General features: G+C 35.6%; 1 protein-coding gene across 3 annotated transcripts in view; it reads right to left on the bottom strand.

Annotated features, from left to right (window-relative positions):
* FAF1 (Fas associated factor 1) overlaps positions 1-20,674 on the bottom strand; it is a 485,610-nt gene that overhangs the window by 333,486 nt on the left and 131,450 nt on the right. For 2 of the 3 annotated variants that reach the window (XM_082429645.1, XM_082429644.1), the window contains exon 3: positions 5,186-5,232. In XM_082429645.1, the coding sequence (XP_082285771.1) occupies positions 5,186-5,232 (47 nt within the window). Of the gene's footprint in view, positions 1-5,185; positions 5,233-8,861; positions 8,892-20,674 lie in introns of those variants that run through there. The other variant, XM_082429646.1, reaches the window with a different exon arrangement.

The following is a 20,674-nucleotide window of genomic DNA, read 5'->3' as shown; positions in this document are numbered from 1 at the left end:
TATGGCTTCCCACACAACACTGGTTCTAACCAAGGAACTCATTTCACAGTAAGAGAGGTGCAGCACTGGTATCACTGGTGTATACCATTACCCAGAAGCAGCTAGCTTGACTGAACAGTGTAATGGTGAAGATAGTTATGCCGCAGGTTGGGAGAGAATATCCTCAAAGCTTGGGGCTCTACCTTAAAGGATGTGGTATATTCTTTATATCAATGACCAAAACACAGTGATATATCTCATATTGCCAGAAAAAAAAATGAGTATGGGAATTAAGTGGTGGTAAGGGTTCCCCTTATTATGCCTAATAACTTACCAAATTTTTGTTTCCTGCAACTTTGGGCTCTGATGGTTCAGAGATCACAGGATGTAATGTTTCCACAGTACTTCCACTGTATTAGAATTTGAGAATGCCACTTGGCCATTTTATACTCCTCATGCTACTGAATCAACTAGCAAAGGAGGAGGTACTAGCTGGTCTTGATTACCAAGGAAAAAAATCAGGTTGTTGCTATCTATGCAATGGACTATTTTCTAGGGTATGTCCAAAATTAAGAGTTAATGGGAAACTACAACCAATTTTTTAAAAAGGGTAAGTCCACTGAGGATTCTAACTCTTCAAGAATGAATGTTTGAGATGTCCCACGAAGTAGAGAACCTTGACTATCTGAGGCACTGGCAGAGGGAATATAGAATAAATAGTGGAAGAAACTGGTAAATATCAACCATGGCTTTATGATCAGTAACAGAAACAAGGACAGTAACAGCACACGTGTACGCACACAGACACAGACAAAATTCTCTTCTTACAGTTTACACACTGATCCTATCAACGTTACCCTAGCAGTAACAACACCGTAACAATGACACCCACTTTGTTTCAGCATCAACCACTGAAGTTAGCTTCTATTTTCTTTCAATACTTTGAAACAAGCCTCTGCATCCTGTCAGAAATACCAGTATCAGCTGAGCAGGACTTCTTTCTCATGTGTCTGGGGCCAAGTTCCTAGGGCCCTTCCTCTGAGCTCCAAAATTCTGCTAACTTCAACCTCTCCCAAGCTCTTTCCTGTTTTCCTCCAGTACCAGGAGTGACCTTGTGCCCTTTGATGGTCAATAGGGGCCTCTCCTGGACAGGTCTGTCCTAGAGCAGGCTTCCTGGAGTGGGTGCCATGGATCTGCCCCATACAGTCCCGGCTCTGCACACCCTTCTCAGCTTTAAGTCTCCTCTTGCCCTAGGCTCCCTTCCTCATCGACCAGCAGAACCCACCTCCATGTGGGCCTGATGGTCCAGTTGTTTCCTGCAGTCATTATTGTTCTTTCAACCTACTATATATCTGTGTAACTCATTCCCTATATGAAATCCCCTCTTTTTTGAAAGAGGTGCTAGTGTGGTGCTTTTTTTCCCTTTACCAAACCCTAACTCTAGAAGATAGTTTAATATTTCTAATCAGAGCACACTCTTTGGTATGTTTCTCAGCCACAAAGAGGATTTTTTTAAAGTTATCTCTTGAAATTTTTCTTATTAGCTATAATTACTCTATTTCAAGATCAACAAAAATAATGAATTTACATTAGTTTCTTTTACTAGAAATCAAAAAACAAAAAAAGAGAGAGAGAGAGGAAAAGAGATTACCAGTTAATGAATTATCTTGTCAGTTGTGACTAATGTTCAGTGATATCCAAAGAGTGCAAAGGCATCCAAAACTGTTGACTCAAAAAAAACTGTTTTTAAGATTTTTCATCTATGAAGACTACCATCCTATAATTTGACCTTCTCACTATTCTTTTCAAGTTAATCAATAATTTAAAAGAAAGAAAAAAAACAAAAAGACACTGGGTGGTAAGGGAAACTCTATGGAGAAATCTATTTTAGATCTAAACTTCAACTAAAGGAGTGTTTTTATCCTTGCTCAACTTTCCTCTACAAACCACACAGATCCTTGGAAGACAGTGAACAAAGCAAAGTAAACAGAAACTCTGCACTTATTTCAATTTTTAAAAGTCCATCCCATGGTAAAACCTCTAGGTGCAAAAAAAATGTGTCTTAAAGATAAATTTCTCTAGAAAAAGATCAGATTTTTTAAATGGGTATCAGAAAAGACAATAAATAAAGACTAACTGGCCAAAATGGGCATTTTCTAAATCAGAAAACCTCAGCACTTATATATTCTGAAAGCTATTATAATAATGCTCAAGATTTGAAAACAAAGCTGTCTTCGCTAGGTTTCCTCAGTGAATTAAACAATAGACAAAGAAATATACAGTATATCTGTCTGGATCATAAAATAAATGAGTTGATAAATACCACCCACTTAGTCAATGAGTAAAATTACACTATTAATTCATAAAATTTTTATAAAACATAGCATCTACTCTCTACTAATACAACTAATTCATTAGTGCTCCTTTCTAACAATAGCTTTCTCCAAAAATAATTTTTTAAAAGGCTCTGGACAATATCCTGAATAAATAAAATATTACAACAAGATGTAGTAAATATACATGTACATACTTGATGTTTGCTTATGACTAAATGAATGGTTTAGACTATGACTGCATATTTTTACACTTTATAAATATGCTGTATTAGCAATGTATTGTCTAGTGAAATAAGCCTTGGAAGATGAGACGGAAGACTTGCTTACTGACTCATCAACATCATGCTGTATCATCTGAGCCAAGTCACTTCATGCCTTATTTTGTCTACCTGTAAAATGCCTTTACTTGCTTACAACTAAGATAATAACTGTTAAAACAAAGCTGTGGAAGAAAGATGTTATATACGTGTATTAAATTTCAACTTCTTTACCCAAAGGAAAAAATCTTAAAAGTTGTGACATGCCTGGGTTACTGACCTTGAAAAGGACAGAGTGATATAAAAGAGCATGGTTTTTAAAATGAGAAAATCCAGACTTCACCAACTACTATATTTGTGGCCTTCAGTGAATCTATAAATTCTCTAATTTTGAATTTCCTCATCTATGAAATATGAGCATGTATTTCTTAAGGGTTTTAATGGGCATTAATAAAGAAAATTATATCAAATACCTAGCACAGTGCCTTAAGTATTTAAAAAAGTTAGTTTCTCTGCCTTGAACTTATGGGTACATTAAAAAAACAAATTCCCACTTTTGAATTCACATAAACATCTGATTTCAAGAAAAGCTATAAAGCGCAGAGATTAGGTTCTTCTCCCTCCAAAAATAGTTCATATTAAAAAAAACCAAAACTCTTTTTGGTAGCTCTTTTCTCTGCTAAGGTATAAACTGACAAATTAAGAGTTAGTTGTTTTCACATACTATAATCAACTTACTGCAAATATCAAACACACAAAACAAAGATCCTTTCAAACTGCCTACATATACCATTCCTAGCATTGTGTCTTCCACTTTCAGTGTTAAATCTATGAGAAAGTACAAAGAGCCCTCTTTCCTTTCCTCTGGTCAGTAGACATACAAGAGTAATTTTCAGTTCTGTCAAATCCACAGTGATTTCAAAACTAAAGAACAAAGTTAGGAAGGCAATAGTTGAAAACTATTACTTTCTTTTGTGGACATATGATTCATTCCTTAACAAGCAAACAAAACAAAAACCCACTCTGATGAAAGTTAAACCCCAAATATTATAGTAACCTTATTAGAAATCAATTCAGTACTGAATCTCTAGCTATAAAATATATTAACCAAAAAGTATCTTCTGTGACAGGAGAGATGGGATGTTTCCAGGGATGAGAGAATTTCTACAGTTCACCCATAGCAAATACTATTAATTGTAAGATATATCCAATATGCACTCAGAACCTAGCAGCTGAATCCACAAGGGTTTAGCAAGCAAAAATTGTGGCACAAAAAGTGGAATAACATTTACTCAAGAATAAAACTGGAGCCATATTTAGCAGTCTAAAACCTTCTAAACCAAGGAAAAAAATAATCTTGAAGGAAGTTTCTGTAATCATCTGGTTTGCTTTCTAGACAAGGGCTTCAACAGAACTGAATGCTTCTGAACCAAAAAAAAAAAAAAAAAACACCGAACAAACCAACACAGAAAAATTTGGTACAGACTCTGGAAATCAGCCACACTTACTCTGGATGAAACTGACAGTTTTCAAAAAAAAAAAAAAGGTGGAGACTAGGTCTGTTTATCATTGCTTTCACCTAAAAACCATTAATCACGAAGGGTGGTATAGGTACCAAACAGAATTTTTCTTCCTTTCTAAATATACACAGTTTCCTATAAAGTACAGCACATTTTGCAGTTCATGGTAAATTTTTTGATGTTTTTGCAACAGCACTTTTCTTCCTCTCCAAAACAACCTCATTCGTAGTCTGCTGTTTCTGTTTGCCTCATCTGCACTTAGCAGATCATGCTTCAGTGACTTAGAAATCCCAGCCACCAAAATTCAAGCCAAAGTTTGAACTGCGGCGGGTGGGGGGCGGGGGGGGCATATCAAGTAATTAAACCACACTTGTAAGGGAGAATGGTTTTACCTCCTATGACTTTATAATGTGCTCTTTTAATCCAGAACCAGTCTCCAATTTTGAGAAAAGTTATGAATTTATTTTTAACTTAAGGAATTATTTTGTAACTCCTATAGTTCTCTTGGCATCATCTTCCAATTTTACCTTCTGGCAGTGACACAAAACCACGAAGACTATTCCACATGTTAACACTGGATACTTCAGGTAAAACAGCTCAGTGCTCTGGGAAGTTTCATTATTAAGGACTTACTCAAATTGTTGCAAATTAACATAAATTTAATTTAGAAACCAAAGGGAGAAAAAAAAAGAATTAGTAAGGTTGAAGATAAAGCCTGTATAGTTAGATGATAACCATGCTCTGGAGTTACTGAGACATGTCTCATTTTCTCACTACTAACAGTTTAAAGGATTCAGTTCCTTCCATCTTATGAATTAGAAGATGACCTTGAAAAGTTTCCTTAAAAATAAAATCACATTTAAAAGTGGTATCACCCAATCTGAAATAACATTAGACAGTTAGACATTGGAGACTTTAGGGAATTAATATGACTAATAAAAATGTCTGAAAGAAGAATAACTGTATTAATGAACTTATACATCAAAGATCATCACAAAGTGCTCTATCAAAAAGTGAAACCAAAAAAATTAACAACTGTCTCTTTTTTGCTTTGCTAAATTCTCATTTTACTACTAAGTACTTTACAACATACCTTCTCAGAATGCCATTTTCCTGGGGTATTACACCATTGATAGCTGCCTGCAAACAAAAAACAGAGAAGACATTTAAAGAAACAGAAAAATGCTCAGGGGTGGAGTGGAGTGGGGTGGAAAACACTGTAAAGCAAAATAAGTATACTTTGAAAATTTAAACAAAATAATAAGTGTTTCCTTAGTGATAAAAAATATTCTCCATTAAATGTTTTTCTCCCTCTCTATAATAAAACTGTGTTTTAGATAATTTAAAAAACATGCATTTGGCATCTAATATCCCCAAATCTTGAGTCATAAAAAGCTTAATTCCACAGTCCTCATTCAAGCAAAACACCCACAAAACCAATGTTTAAGGGTGTTAGAACAAGTAAAATCAGTACCTTAAAGTAATCTTTTAACATTATTTCCTTCCTCAGATTGAGAGGAGCAAGATATAAAATCACAAATGAAAAATGCCAATAAGAATTTTAAAATTAGCTCAGGAATTAAATTCATTGTGTTGTGTTACAATCATTATTCTTAAAGAAAAGAATATTTAGAAGGAAAAAATGTATCAAAAGGTCTTTGATAAACACACCACAATTATATTAGGTTACAAAAGGAACAGGAGCATCCCTGGGGGAGTCTCCTTATATAAAACATTCCTGAAATTGGTCTCCAAGCTAACAAGTCACCAATTACCTAGAACATAGGTAAACACATGTGCCATGATTTGGACATTTTTGAAGGCTACTAAGCAAACAGGCTGTTACATCCTGGATTGTGGGTACGTCATTACAGGGTAACAGAGAAGATTCTCTGGAGGAAAAAAATGACTCTTCCAACTTTGCCTTTGCATCATAACAACTTCTTCCCTCCCCTTTCCCATCCACATCCACATCCACATCAAAATGGGAGGAGGGGGGAAGCTAACACTTGGATGTTTTATCAGCTGTATGGAGATCAACTGCAAAAAGTTTGTGTATTTTGTGAAACATTAACTTAAATATTTGCCAGAGGTAGGTTAAGTTTACAAAGTTATACTGTTGAATGGAAACAACGTAGAGTGTAAGACACTTGCTATGAATTTTGAAAGTTTTAACGCTCCACTGGCAAAAATCAAAGAAATCCACAGATTATTAAAGACAGTGGATACCATAGAACCCTGACAACTCTGGAGGCTCAGAAATCCTCAGAGTCAAGGAAATGCTAAAATCAGTTTTCAAAGCCACAAATTCAATAGAAGCATCCCTGCCTGGTGCCAGGTCAATTATCCCTTTTCTGTTGACAGCAATGGTTCCACATACAAATATCTTCTTTGTTAAAAAATAGAAAATGGTCAAAGAATATTCTATGATGTTGGAAAAGAAACAAAATACCAGAGCTTGGAAAGATTTTGTTCAAATTTTCACTAGGGAATGCCAAGGTATAATGGAAAGAACACTAAGAATTTATAAAGTCCAAAATTTGAATCTAGATTCTCCCATTTATTACTTTGATGACCTTAGTATATATTCTATACTCATTGAACCTCCCTGAGCCTCAGTTTCCTCATCTGTATGAGTAAATACTACATTTTCAGCCAAAATGGCCCTGCCTTTTTGTTCCTTAAAGGCATCAAGTTTTTTGTTTATTTCTTAGGGCCTTTTAAGATACTATATCTGCAGGGAATGCCCTTTTCCCTATTCTTTGTCTGGCTGAATCTCAATCATCATAATTGATGTTTTTGTTAGATATACTTTTTCCAAAAATTCTTCTCCAATCAACACTCCCCCCCATAGGTTTACTCTCACAAAGAACCCTGTACTTTTTCTTCATAGCAATTGATAATTACTTATTTGGTGATTATTTGTTTTATGTCTATCTTTCTCACTAGACTGTAGGCTCCATGATGGAAGAGATGATATCAATTTTGTTCACCACTTTAGTCCCGCTGCCTGGCACAATGCTAGCACATAAAAGGCACTCAATAATCATTTGCTAAATGAATGATGCTAGAGGAGTACAAAGAAAAGCAGCACAGTGGAGACTTGCTTAAGGCTCACAGAAAGCTTCCTGAATGAAATAATGTCTCAACTAAGACTGAAGGGTAAATGAAAAGTAGCAAGATGGGGAAGGGGGCAATACTATTCAGAAGGTACCATGACACACCTCCACTTTCTTTTTAAAATATTTATTTATTTATTTATTTATTTTGGCTGTGCCATGTCTTAGTTGCGGCATGCAGACTCTTAGTTGTGGACTCCTTAGTTGTAGCACATGCACTCTTAGTTGCAGCATGCATGCGGGATCTAGTTCCCCGACCAGGGATCAAACCCGGGCCCCCCACACTGGGAGCGCATAGTCTTATCCACTGGACCACCAGGGAACTCCCCACGCCTTTACTTTCGACCCTTTTCCTCTTCTAAGATCTTATATTATTTTAAATAATGTATTTGTTTTTGGATAGAATGTTAATCCCTGACCTCAACCTTATGTACATAATAAACTCTGTACATTTATTTAAGTAAAATGTAATTCAGAATGAAGATACAATAAAAGTATGATTTGCTAAAGAAATATAGGATAGGGAGAGTGCTTTTTGACTGTGAGGATTAAGGAAAGTTTCAGAAAAGGGACAGCATTTGATATGGACACTGAATAATGGGTAGATGTAGAAGCAAAGGAAAATTTCAGATGAATTCGACTTTGAACAATGTTAACTTTGAGGTAATAGTAGGATATCATTTGTTGACTTCACAAATATGTATTGCAGTTGACCCTTGAACTACACAGGTTTGAACCGCACACAGGTCCACTAATACTCGGTTTGTTGTTGTTGTTTTCAATAAATACATACGACAGTACTACACAATCCACAGTTAGCTAAATCCGAGGATGCAGAACCACTCTGAGACTTGAGGTTGAGCATCTGTGGATTTTGGTATCCCTAGGGGCACCTGGAAGAGATCCCTCACGGATACCGAGGAATGACTGTAATTGCCAACTATGTACCAGATTTACTAATGGACATAACATAGCATGTCTTCTAGCATGGAAAAAAATCCATTCAACAATTAATTTTACTATGAGAAGTTCAGGTAATATCCAAAAGGAGACAAAAAAGTAATCTTAAAAATCAGAGCTAGATTAAGTAAAACACCTGCTTATTTGAAGCCCTAGAAATACTTTAATTCCCTCCCTCCTTTATTCTCTGGTGAAGAGAAGTGAGACAAAGAAACTTGGGGAATTCATATATGTAAAAAAAAAAAGAGAAGAGAAAGCTAAAAACAAAACAAAACAATAAAAATGGAAGGGTTAGATAGGAGGGGAAGGACCAGGAATATGTCATAGAGAGGCAATGAAGGTACTATAAGGAGGGATTAGACAAAATAAAAAATGTGAAAATAGTCTAATATAATGAGGCCTAAGAAGAGACTGTTAGACATATTTGAAAACAGTTTTAGTAAAAACTATATCATAAAAGGCTAAGAAATACAAGGGAAATAAGAAAGTAAGTAAAACTGATTCTTGAAACAATATGAAAAGTATAAAGATAGGACCTGCAAGAAGAATGGCTAAGATAAGTTTTTGTTTGCCTTTTTTTTCTTTTAAAGAATAGTGACTTCTTGAGTTCAAAGAGAATTCATGGAAAGGGAAACAATAAAGACTCAAGTAATAAAGGGTAAACTTAAAAGTTTGGTTCAACAAACTTACCAAAGGCCTATTCATTGCCAGGCACCATGTTAGACTTTGGGTATGCCTGGGTACCTGATCCAGGGCTCAGGAGAGCACAGATAGAGGGGATACCTTTAGAAAAGAGATTAGATTTAGAAAAACCTAGATTATAGACTAGAAATGATACTGATCACATAAGAACCACGTATCATTTGCTAAATGTAAATAATCCCATTGCTAATTTGTTTTTGTTTTTTTTTGTTTTTCTTTTTTGGCTAGCAAGATATTATATCTCTCATTCTATAAACAGGAATATAATAATAGGGAATGATTAAATATTTGGCCAAAGAAACAGAGAATAAACACAATATTTCTATTTCTGGGACCGACTCAAACACACTACAGTGGATCTTCAGCAGACTGCAACATATGTAAAAACCAGCATCTTGCCTTGATCTACTTTATGGTAGTATGAAAATCCATTTTGGTATAACTATTATTGCTTTTATGCTAATTATGTCCATGACATTTTTAATCAGTTAATTTACCACAATTAGAATCCCAGCCTCTAAGTTCTCTTTAGCAAAACTTGACAACACCCTCTGAATCGTCATTTCTCAGAGTCCACTGGAAGACATGTGAGGTATGTTTAAAGTATAGTGGAAGTCAAGGTCAGAGGTGGCTGTAAGAAATATTCTTATTTTCAGCCTTAACAGAAGGAGAAAACCATGACACTCACGGTGGGCTTTAGACCTTATGGGGGAAGGGAAATGGCAAATTGGTAGATTATAAAACTACAGCATCCTAAATAAATAAATAAATAAATAAATTTTGAAAACTACAGCATCTAATACAAATCATCCCCTACACATATAGAAATCTTGGCTTTGGTCTTTTCATATTTTTAAACAAATGACCCCTGAAGAAAATGCCAATGAGATTTCTTGAGAGGGGAGGGAGATGAGACAGGGATGTACAGACAGCGTCCAAAAACTTCAATGATAACTTCTGAGTAAAGAAGTTGTAGTAACAATAAAGGTAGCTAACATTATATAGTTTTTACTAGGTGCTATGTATTCTCTAGGTGCTTTACTCATATAAAATCATTTAACTCTCATATTACCCCCTCATTTTATAAATGAGGACACCAAGAAAACACAGTGGGAAATCATGACAACACTGGGTAGGCAAAAGATGAAAGAAAAAAATGATGAATTTCAAAATGTGCTCTTTGAAAGACACCTCTAAGAAAATGAAAAGGTAAGTCATGGACTGGGAAAAGTATTTGCTATGTATAAATGTCCAAGAAGGGATTTATATTCAGAATATAAAAAGAATTCTTATAACTCAATAAAATGACAAACAAGTCAGTAAGAAAATGGGCAAAAGATCTGAACAGAAACTTCTCAAAAAAAGATATATGAATAGCCAATAAGCATATAAAAAGCTGTTCACATTAAATAGTCATCAGAGAAATACAAATTAAACCCATGATAAGAGACCACCACATGCCTATTAAAATGGCTAAAATTAAATAGGATGATACAAGTTTTGGCAATAACATTGAACAACAGGAGGTCTCATATATTGTACAATCACTTTCAAAACTGTTTTATATATAAAGGTAAACATATAACCTAGCAATATTACTTTTAAGTATTTATCTAAAAGAAATAAAAACATACTTCCCAAAGACTTGTATACTAATATTCATTGCAGCTTTAATCACAATACCCAATAACTAGAAGCAGCCCAAATGCCCAACAACAGGTAAATGTTGTTTTGGGTGTACCACAGTGTCTGGGTGCAATGGAACACTACTCAGCAATAAAAAGGAACATACTACAGATACATTCAACTACATGGGTACATCTCAAAAACATTATGCTAAATGAATGAAGTCAGACATGAGAAAATACTATATGATTTCGGGTATGTGAAACTCTAGGAAAGACCATTTTAATCTCTAGTTAAAGAAGGCAGATAAAGGATTCCTTAGGATCGGTGGCGAATGATACAGAAGGGACAATAGGGAAATTTAGGGATAATGACTGTGGTGGTGGTAGTAATGTAGGTACTTACATCTGTTGAAACTCATCAAATTGTACACTTAAAATGGGTTCATTTTATTATCAATAAAGTTAATTTTTAAAAAGAGAACCACAAAGAAATCTGCTTCAAACACACTAAAATGGCTGAAATTAAAAAGACTAACACCACCAAATGATGGTGAGGATTTGGAGGACTAGAACTCTCACACATTGCTGATGGGAATGTAAAATGGCACAACTACATTGGAAACAGTTTGACAGTTTTATATAAAGTTAAACAAACACTTAACATACAGTACCACAATTCCACTCTTAGGAATTTACCCAAGAGAAATAAAAACATATGTCCACCAAAGACTAGTATACAAATATTCACAGCCACTTTATTCATAACACCAAAACACTAGATACAACCAAAATATCCATCAACCAATGAATAAACAAGACTGTGGCATATTCACACAAAGGACTGTTATTCAATAATAAAAATGAATTTCTGATACATGCAACAATATGGATGAACCTCAAACATTATGTTGAGTAAACAATGCCAGACACTAAAGATTGCATAGTATATGATTCCATTTATATGAAGTTTTAGAACAGACTAAACTACCAAAATGTGGCAATATAAATCAGATCAATGATTGCCTGGAGCAGCGTTGAGGGTTACTGACAGGAAAAGAGAACAAATTTTCTAATATGATGGAAATCTTGAAGGGAGGGGGACTGGATACACAATGTATACATACACAATGTATACATTTATCAAAACTCATAGAGTTGTATACAACTAAAATCTGTATACGTATATAAATTAGTCATTGACAAAGTTGATTTAACAAAAGAACATTAAAACTCCGGTTCAATTCAGTTTCATGAAACACTAGAAAAATGCAATCTCAGATGCATATATTGTCCCATTAGCTATTATTGTGCCCCATCTGTGGTTTGTACCAGCCCATCATCACTTCCCTCTTTCCTTTTGATACAGATCATGTGTTTCTTTTGGAGAACTACTACTCCTGCCTCATCCCATGTGATACTGAAAATATATTAATCATGGTGACTCAATCTAGACCAATCAGGCTCTCCTGGGAATGTGGCTCTTGAACGAGTGACTAACTAGTTGAAGATGTGTCCTGACAATGGTGCTCAGTGATAAGTTTCTGACAGAGCAACTCGGTTTACTGGTTTTCCTAAGACTTGGTTTGGTTGTTCAAGCTTTCTTTCAAATGCATGAGCTTCTCAGCAACCTTCCAATAAACCCTGCTTCCTATCCTCCCTCCCAAATTCTACTTTGTATTCAAAGACTGATAAACCGAGATTAGATGAGGTTATATGACAAACTCAATACAATACACGTTAAGTTACTAACAGACCACCATTTTTCCAGTCTTCAACAATTATGTCATAGCATTATCATTAGCTTAATTCTTATAGCAGTCTCCTCAGCTGGTCAATCTCTAAATTAATTACTGATTGCAAATCAGTGAAACTAAACACAATACATTTCAAATACAAGAATTTATAAACAAGTAGAAAAAGGAAACCTGTTAAATTTTAAAATTTATGAAAATAGAAATGACAAATACATTTTCATTATATATATATATATATATATATATATATATATATATATATATATTATTACCAGATAGACTAGTATAGGCAACTCTGCATGTTCCACATGTTTAGAAAGCCTGTGAACTAGAATAATTATGATTATAATATTAACATTGTTTCTATCTCTTGAAAATATTTAAAGTATAGAAAAATGTTTTCTAAATTAGTGCACTTTTGTTTAATTTGAAATCATTACTCTATGGTATGTCAAATTTCAAGTATTTCCAAAATATCTAAATAATAGGTGTCAAACCCACAAAGTACCAGTATTTTAGCATTTACAACTCTGATCTTGCCATCAAGTGAATTCTTCCAACACAACCCAGGCTTTCTCTTCTCCATAATCAAGGCAGTGTTTTAGACACTGGAGGGAATACAAGGATGACAAGACACATTCCTCCCAGGTTGAGCAGTTACAGAAACAATTTCAATCCAGCATGAGAAACAGTATGGGATCACAAAGCAAGGAATGCCTACTGTGGACTAGTAGAGCTCAAGACCCAGACTTGAATCATTTTCTCCAAGAAAATTTAACTGACTCACACCACCTTTTTCTCAATGACTTTTCATTGTGTTGTACTTACACAGCAATCATTCATCTTATTCATGCATTCAAATACTGCATTCATTCATTCATTCTACCATTATAACCCATTCAACAAATATTTAATTACTAACCTGGAACTATTCTAAGTACTGAGGAAAAAACAGTTGTGAATAAGACAGAATCATCCTCCTCTCATGTTTTTGCCATAAATTGGGCCAATGAGAAATTCTGAAAGAGACCATCATCCTACAGCTGTGAATTGGGGAATTTTCACCTTTGACCTTGTATGGGGAGAAAACGCTCCATAGTCTACTACAACTCTACTTCATTTCTGACACCATATGTGTGGGTTTTCCACACATCAAGCAATTCTGTAACTCCAGGTAAGTGTCCTTGTAACTTAACTCAATTCTGACACTATCTTCCTAGAGACAGAATCAGATCCCACAAGTTAAGGGCTCAGTCCCACAGGACAGTTCCTACTTCAGATGCTAATCGCAAGTTCAGGTTGCCACCTGTGCTTCTGACCAACCAGCTATAAATCGGAGATTTCCACAACCCTCTCCCCAATTCGATTAATTTGCTAGACTGGCTCACAGAACTCAGGAAAACATTTTACTTACTAGATTACCAGCTTATTATAAAAGGATAAAACTCGAGAACAGCCAGATGCAAGAGATGAATAGGGCGAGGTATGTGGCAAGGGGCACGGAGCTTCATGCTCTCTCCAGGCATGCCACCCTCCTATGTGTTCACCAGCCCAGAAGCTCCCCCAACCTGTACTACTGGTATTTTTACAAATGCTTCAACATGTAGGCATGATCGATCATTAACTCAATCTCCAGCCCACTCCCCTTCCTAGAGGATAGGAGGTGGAACTGAAATTTCCAAGCTTCTAATCATGGCTTGGTCTTTCTGGTGACTGGCCCCTTTCCTGAAGTTATTCACAAGCCCAAGAGTCTCCTCATTAAAACAAAAGACACACCTATCACCCAGGAAGTTCCAAGGGATCTGGGAGCTCTTTGTCAGGAACCAGGGTCAAAGACCAAATATTAAAACAAAAAATGCTACTCTTATCACTTAGGAAATTACAAGGGTTTTAGAAGCTCTGTGCCAGGAACCAGGACAGACCAATATAAATCTCTATTATTTCACAAACCTCATTAGTATGATGTTAATGAAGTGAGCTATGAGAAAGAGATCTATTTTGGGATGAAAATTTCCCCAGCTACAGATGTGACTGGGTAAAGAAACAATAGATTTTAAGTGTCCACACTAAAGAAAGACCATGAGATTACGGCTGGAAGCCAATGAGGCCTCAAAAAGATGCTTAATACCATTTCCCCCTCTTTCTTTCTGGGCAGAAAGGAAAATCATTTTTCATAAATAATTATTTAATTTTTCATATCTGTAACAGACCATTTCCAACAATCTACTATATTTAAATTCTTCTAAATGTACCTTCAAATTCCTATTTTCCAAATACATTAATCACTATGATATTCTTCTCTAAATTTTTCTCAAGTACTCCACTGTATGACTCCAAAACTGATGACTCTTTCCTCCATTTATTATGGACTTCAATAGAGAAATATATAAGATACTCTAAAGGCAAAAAAGTGGAAGTAATGTGAATGTTCGGAGAAAAGCTGGGAAGAAAGGATGATATTTGAATCAAGTATTAAAACAAGGCTCTTCTAGGGAAAAGAAATTTGACTGAGAGCGTTCAGGAAGAGATTTTTTTTTTTTTTTAAGTGCAATGTATGAATCTACTTAGTCTACCCAGGAAGCTAAAAGTAGTTCTGTGTGGCTTCAGCAATGGTTTGCATCAGGAAGCAGTGAGAGGCCAGCTGGAAAAGTAAGCAAGAGTTAGATTATGAGAGGCAGGATAAAGGCATTAAAAGTTTTACTTAACCTGAAGATAATGGGGAGGCAACTGCTGCAACTCAAATTTGCCATTTAGGAAAATCATTTGGGTAGCACTGCGAGGTGTGAATTGAAAAGGAAAAAAATGCTGGAAATGATGTCCAGGCTTCTGACTTGGGTGACTGCTCCTGCTCCAGTCCTCTCAATCATTAAAAATGGCATGCAATTCTAATGATTCCATTGCTCAAGTCAAAAATCATGTAGTCATCCTCAATTCTTTTCTTTCTCACATACTCCACATCCAATCTATTAGGAATTCTTTATTCTATGTCCAAAATGTAGAATCTCACCAACCTTCTCTGCTTCCACCCTGGTCTAAATCATCATCTCTCCTCTGGAGTAGTATTCCAATAGTCTCCAAACATCCTTGCCCCACACACTTGCTGCCTATTCACATAGCAGCCAGCATGATGCTTATAAATGTCAAGCCAAATAAAACCCTTTTCCTACTCAAAATACTCTTATGCCTTCCCTTATCATCAGAATTGAAGTCAAAGTCCTTATTCTGACCTTACAAGACTACATATTCTGGCTCCAGCTCTCTCTCTCTCTCTCTCTCTCGCTCTCTCGCTCTCTGACATCATCTTCTACTAAGAGTTGTTCTGGTTTCCTTACAATTTCCTGCACAAGCCAAGCATGCTCCCACATTAAACTCCTTAACTTATTCTTCCCTTTGTCTGGAATGCTATTCCTTTAGATATCCACATACCTCACTCCCTCACTTCAGTCAGGTTTCTACTCAATGGTCATCTCAGAGAGGCTTTCCTTAACCCTACTGTCTCCTTGTTTGTTATCTGTCTTCCCTGATCAGAATATAAGCTCCAGATAACTTTATATTGTTCACTGATGTGCCCTCATCATGAACAAAAGGGCCTAGTACCTAGGTAGTGTGAGTTAATATACACTGAATACACAAGTGAATAAATGAAAATGCCATAGAACATGAGCAAAGGAACAGGCTGGTGAGGATAGGGAGGTTTGAGCCTTCCAGTTTTAGGCATGTTGATTTTAAAGTACACATGGGACATTCACACAGAGATGTCCAATAGATTGTTAAGAATCTTAAAATGCGTGAGTTCAATTTACAGAGTTTGGAGTCATGAATCATTCACTTTAAACATATTTGTGGAAAAACAGAACTACCAAATGATCCAGTGATCTCACTTCTAGTTATATATCTAAAATAATTGAAATCAGGGTCTCAAAAAAGATATTTGTATACTCACGTTCATAGCAACATTATTCACAATAACTAAGAGGTAGAAGCAACCCAAATGTCCAGCAATGGTAATGGATTAAAAAAAAAAGTGGTACATACAAACAATGGAATATTATACAGCCTTAAAAAGGAAGGAAATATTGTCATGGGCTACTGTATGGATAAATTGTGAGAACATTGTGCTAAGTGAAATAAGCCAGCCAAAAAATAACAAATACTGTATGATTCCACTTATATAAGGTACCTAGAGTAATCAAATTCATGGAAACTGAAAGTACATAGAATGGTGGTTACCAAGAGCTGGGGGGCAGAGGGGGGCTTATAGTTTAATGGGTACAAAGTTTCAGTTTTGCACAATGAAAAAGTTCTAGAGATCTGTTTCTCAACAATGTGTATATATTTAATGCTATTGAACTGCATACTTAAAAGTGGTTAAGGTGGTATATTTTATGTGTCTTATATCTCAATATTGTTTTTTAAAAGTATTTGTAAAAGTCTTAGGAGTGGATTGAGTTTACCCAAAATGAGAGGTAGTGTGAACAAAGAAAAGCCTTCACTGATGGAACCTTTGGAATGCCAACATTTAAGTAGCATGTAGGAAAAATCAGAGAAAATATTAAACAGAAGTATCAGAGAAGTAGAAGGAGATATATATGGGCACCTGAGCTCCAATACAAACCTCAGTTACAGTTACATATATGCATCAACCAAATTGTTAATACTGAAATGTTGGCCTTAGAGAATCCACCAGGTATGATAATTTATTGCCATTAATAGAAAACAGATAAAAGGCAGATGGCATGCAAATGCTAATTTTTATATATTCATTTTATTTTATTTTATTTTTATTTTTATTTTATTTAGTTATATAATTTTTGGCCATGCAGCATGTGGGATCTCCCAGACCAGGGATCGAACCTGGGCCCCCTGCATTGGAAGCGTGGAGTCCTAACCACTGGACCACCAGGGAAGTCCCTATATATTCATTTTATATCTTTGTTTTTAAGCAAAGAAAAAAACTACAGTAACAATTCATATTCAGTATTTAGTTACTATAATTTAACTAGGTCAATTAAGGGAATTTCTAAGTTCTGTAGTTTAAGTCTGTTTTCAAATCCTGGTTCTATCATATATTTATTACCTGTGTGACTTTCGTCATGTTAACTTGACTACTCTAAGATTTAGTTTCCCATCTATGAAGTGGAGGTAATAATACCAACTTATTTCATATGGCCGTTATAAGGATTAAATGAGATAATACAAGAAAAGTACTCTGCAAATGTTAGCCACCATAATTATCCATCCCCATTACATGGTGTTTTTGTTTTAATCAGTTTTGTTATGTGCTGTACATCGGTGGTGCATAAATATCTGCCTCATGCTGGGCTAGAAATCCAGATATATAAAGTCCTGCTCCCAATTATCCAAATTCAGATGGTCTGAAATGAGGCCCAGAAATCTTCCTCCCCAACACACAAACTCCTCAAGTGATTCTGATGCACAACGAGGTTTGGGAACAACTATAGAGAGTTTATAGCACACATCTTAGAGACCCATATAAAGTCTGTTAGTCTGCCATTACGTACAGAATCTATTATTTCCCCCTGAACCTTTTATTATTTTGGAAGTTACTTAATGTCTAAAGGCATAGGTTCTTCATAAACTCACTCACATGTTATTAAATATGCTAAAAGTGAGGGCTCTTGAGCCAGAAAGCCGTATATCCCAGCCCCATCATTTACTAGTTGCGTAATCTTTAGAAAGTCACTTAACGTCTCTCTGCCTCAGTTCTCTCATCAGTAAAATGCGGGGTGATAACAGTACTTGCACATTGGGTTTTTATGAAACTTGTTAACAGATATAAAATGCTTAAATGGTGTCCGATACATAGTAACATACCCAATAAAGGTGGGCTGCTTTTATTGTAACTGTTGTCATACTGAGAACTACCCTTGTTTGAAATCACAAATAGTTTTTAATCACAAAATTTTGAAGGCAAGGAAAGGACACTACTTAAAAATAGAAAATTTTCCACTCATAACACTTACCAATTGTAGACAACTTATTTCTGGAGATGTTTCCCTCTCTCTCTTCACTATTTAAGTAATGGTCTACCATCATCAACATACTCTAACAATTACAGATAAGATGATCAGACTAAAGTAGAAGCGAGTAGTTTAATATCCCTACAACTAACCCTAAACTCAAATTTCTTTTTATTAATCTTGCTGTTTACTTTTGCAATAGAAAAGAATTCCAATTGGCAATCCTGTAACAGGTCCTAATAGCAAATATTTGGTTTTAATAAGTTCTAATTTGATTTTTTTTTTCAGGGGAAGAAAACAGAAAGCAAAACAATTTAAGAAATATAACCATTTCACAATTTGTTTTTAGTCCAGTGCAAAAAAAGTTCATTGAATCTTTCCAAGCACATATCACTATCAAAATAGCCCAACATGCAGAATCAAGACTGGTGCAAACCAAATTAAAGACAAAGGAATACGAGGCAGATCCTAAGACTACTAATGGTACCCGAGAGACTCACCTTTGTCAAATAAATATCTACAGATGAAAAAACAAATAGCAAACTGGGAGAATCACATAGCTAAGATCAAAACGAACTGACAACCAAGATCTCATTTACTAAAACCAAAATGCAAGAAAGGTAGTTTCTGGTACAGTCACTTACTTTCTTTCCCTGGATTCTTTACTCTTCCTTAGGCAAGTGGATGGTACTTAGACTCTGGTCAGCATCACATAAAGGCCTACACCACCTCTCTCTCTTCCACCTATTATAAAATAACTGCCTTCTGCTCTATCCAATAGCTGGGGGAAGAGGAAGGGAGAAATCCACTAATCTGCCTTTTCTAGATTCAACTGGCAAGCTAAAACACAAAAGAAACAGAAATGTCTGAAGGTTAGCAGTTTGAAGGCTTTATGGAGGTAGACATCCTGCAGTATTCAAGGGAAGACTTTTAGTTGGTTGAGCAAAGCCAACAAACCAGATATGCTTTATATTATAAGCAGCAACATAAGGAAAACACTCTACCTGGTTACCAGCAGTCCTGAATACAGCTACCTCTATTTTGAGACTGATGTTCATCTAAAAATCAATTTAATTCAGGAAAGTAGATTGCAGTTACTCTGTGCAAAGAATTGTACTAGATATTGTAGATAACAAACGGGCAAGACAGCCCAAACCTTGGGAAACCAGGAGGAGAAATAACAATACAGCATTAAGAAGAATATATAAAGTGTCACTAGCTTAATAAATGGCAACTCCATTCTTCCAGGTGGTCCAACCAAAAACCTCAGAGTTATCCTTGACTCTCTCTCTCTCACTATTCCCTCCTCCCCCACTCATTAACAAATTCTGATTGCTGAAATGTTAAAACACATTCAGATTCTGATCACATTTCACTGCTATCACTCTGGTGCCAAGTCTCCATCTTCTCTCTCCTCCATTATTGTAACAGCCTCCTAATTGATTTCCTGGCTTTGCCCTTGCTCACCTTCAGTGTATTCTTATTTAATAGTGAAGTTATTAGATCATGTCAATGCTCTACTCAAAATCTTCCACTGATATTTTCTCTAGTATAAAAAGACAACATCCTTAAGATTCCTTATTCCCTCCCTCACTCCCCTAATCCTTCTAACTTCTCCTCCTCCTCCTTTCCTGAGCCATACTTGTCTCCCTGATGTTCCTGGAAAAATGTCAGGCCTGATTTCTCACGTAAGGATTTTTGTGGTCACTATTACACCTGCCTGAAACGTTCTTGCCCCCAGATACATGGCTCACTTGCTAATTCCCTTCCTCCAAGTCTTTATTCAACTGTCACCTGTCCACCTTTTCTAAAAAATTGCAGATCACCACCCAACAAACTTCATATCCTTCTTCCCTGTTTTATTTTTTTTCCTTAGCATTATCATTTTCTGATACATTATATAATGTTACTTACTTATATTATTTACTGTCTGTCCCCCATTATGAAAATATAAGTTCCATCACGGCAGGGATTCTTATCTGTTTTGGTTAACTGTTATTTTCCTAGTACTGAGAAGACAACTTTGCATATAGTAAATGCTCAATAAATATTTTCTGGTGAATTTCTGAGTGAAAGTGTTAAGTGAATAAATCTGCATTATTAGATGTCTTTTGGGACATTAAGAGGAATGAAGAGGAAAGGGAGCACCTGACATGTGCAAGGCATTATGTAAAGTAATTACACATCATCACCTATCTCATTTAATCCTCACTCTATGAAGCAAGCATGCTAACAGATGAGGAAAATGACATTTTGAAAAATTAAGAGATTCATCCAAAATCACACACAGTAGCATTCAAACTCAGGCCTCTCTGAGTCCAAAAAGTCCTGCTCCTTTCATCATAAAGCAAGTTGGGGTCTATTTCTTGACAACGACATAGAGGAAAGGGTGTACTTTGAGTATCAGATCAACACAATACAAATCTCTATAATACACT

The sequence above is a fragment of the Balaenoptera physalus genome, assembly GCF_965194825.1.
Source record: "Balaenoptera physalus genome assembly, chromosome: 1".
Lineage (NCBI taxonomy): Eukaryota > Metazoa > Chordata > Mammalia > Artiodactyla > Balaenopteridae > Balaenoptera > Balaenoptera physalus.
This window is presented reverse-complemented; position numbering and strand designations above follow the sequence as displayed.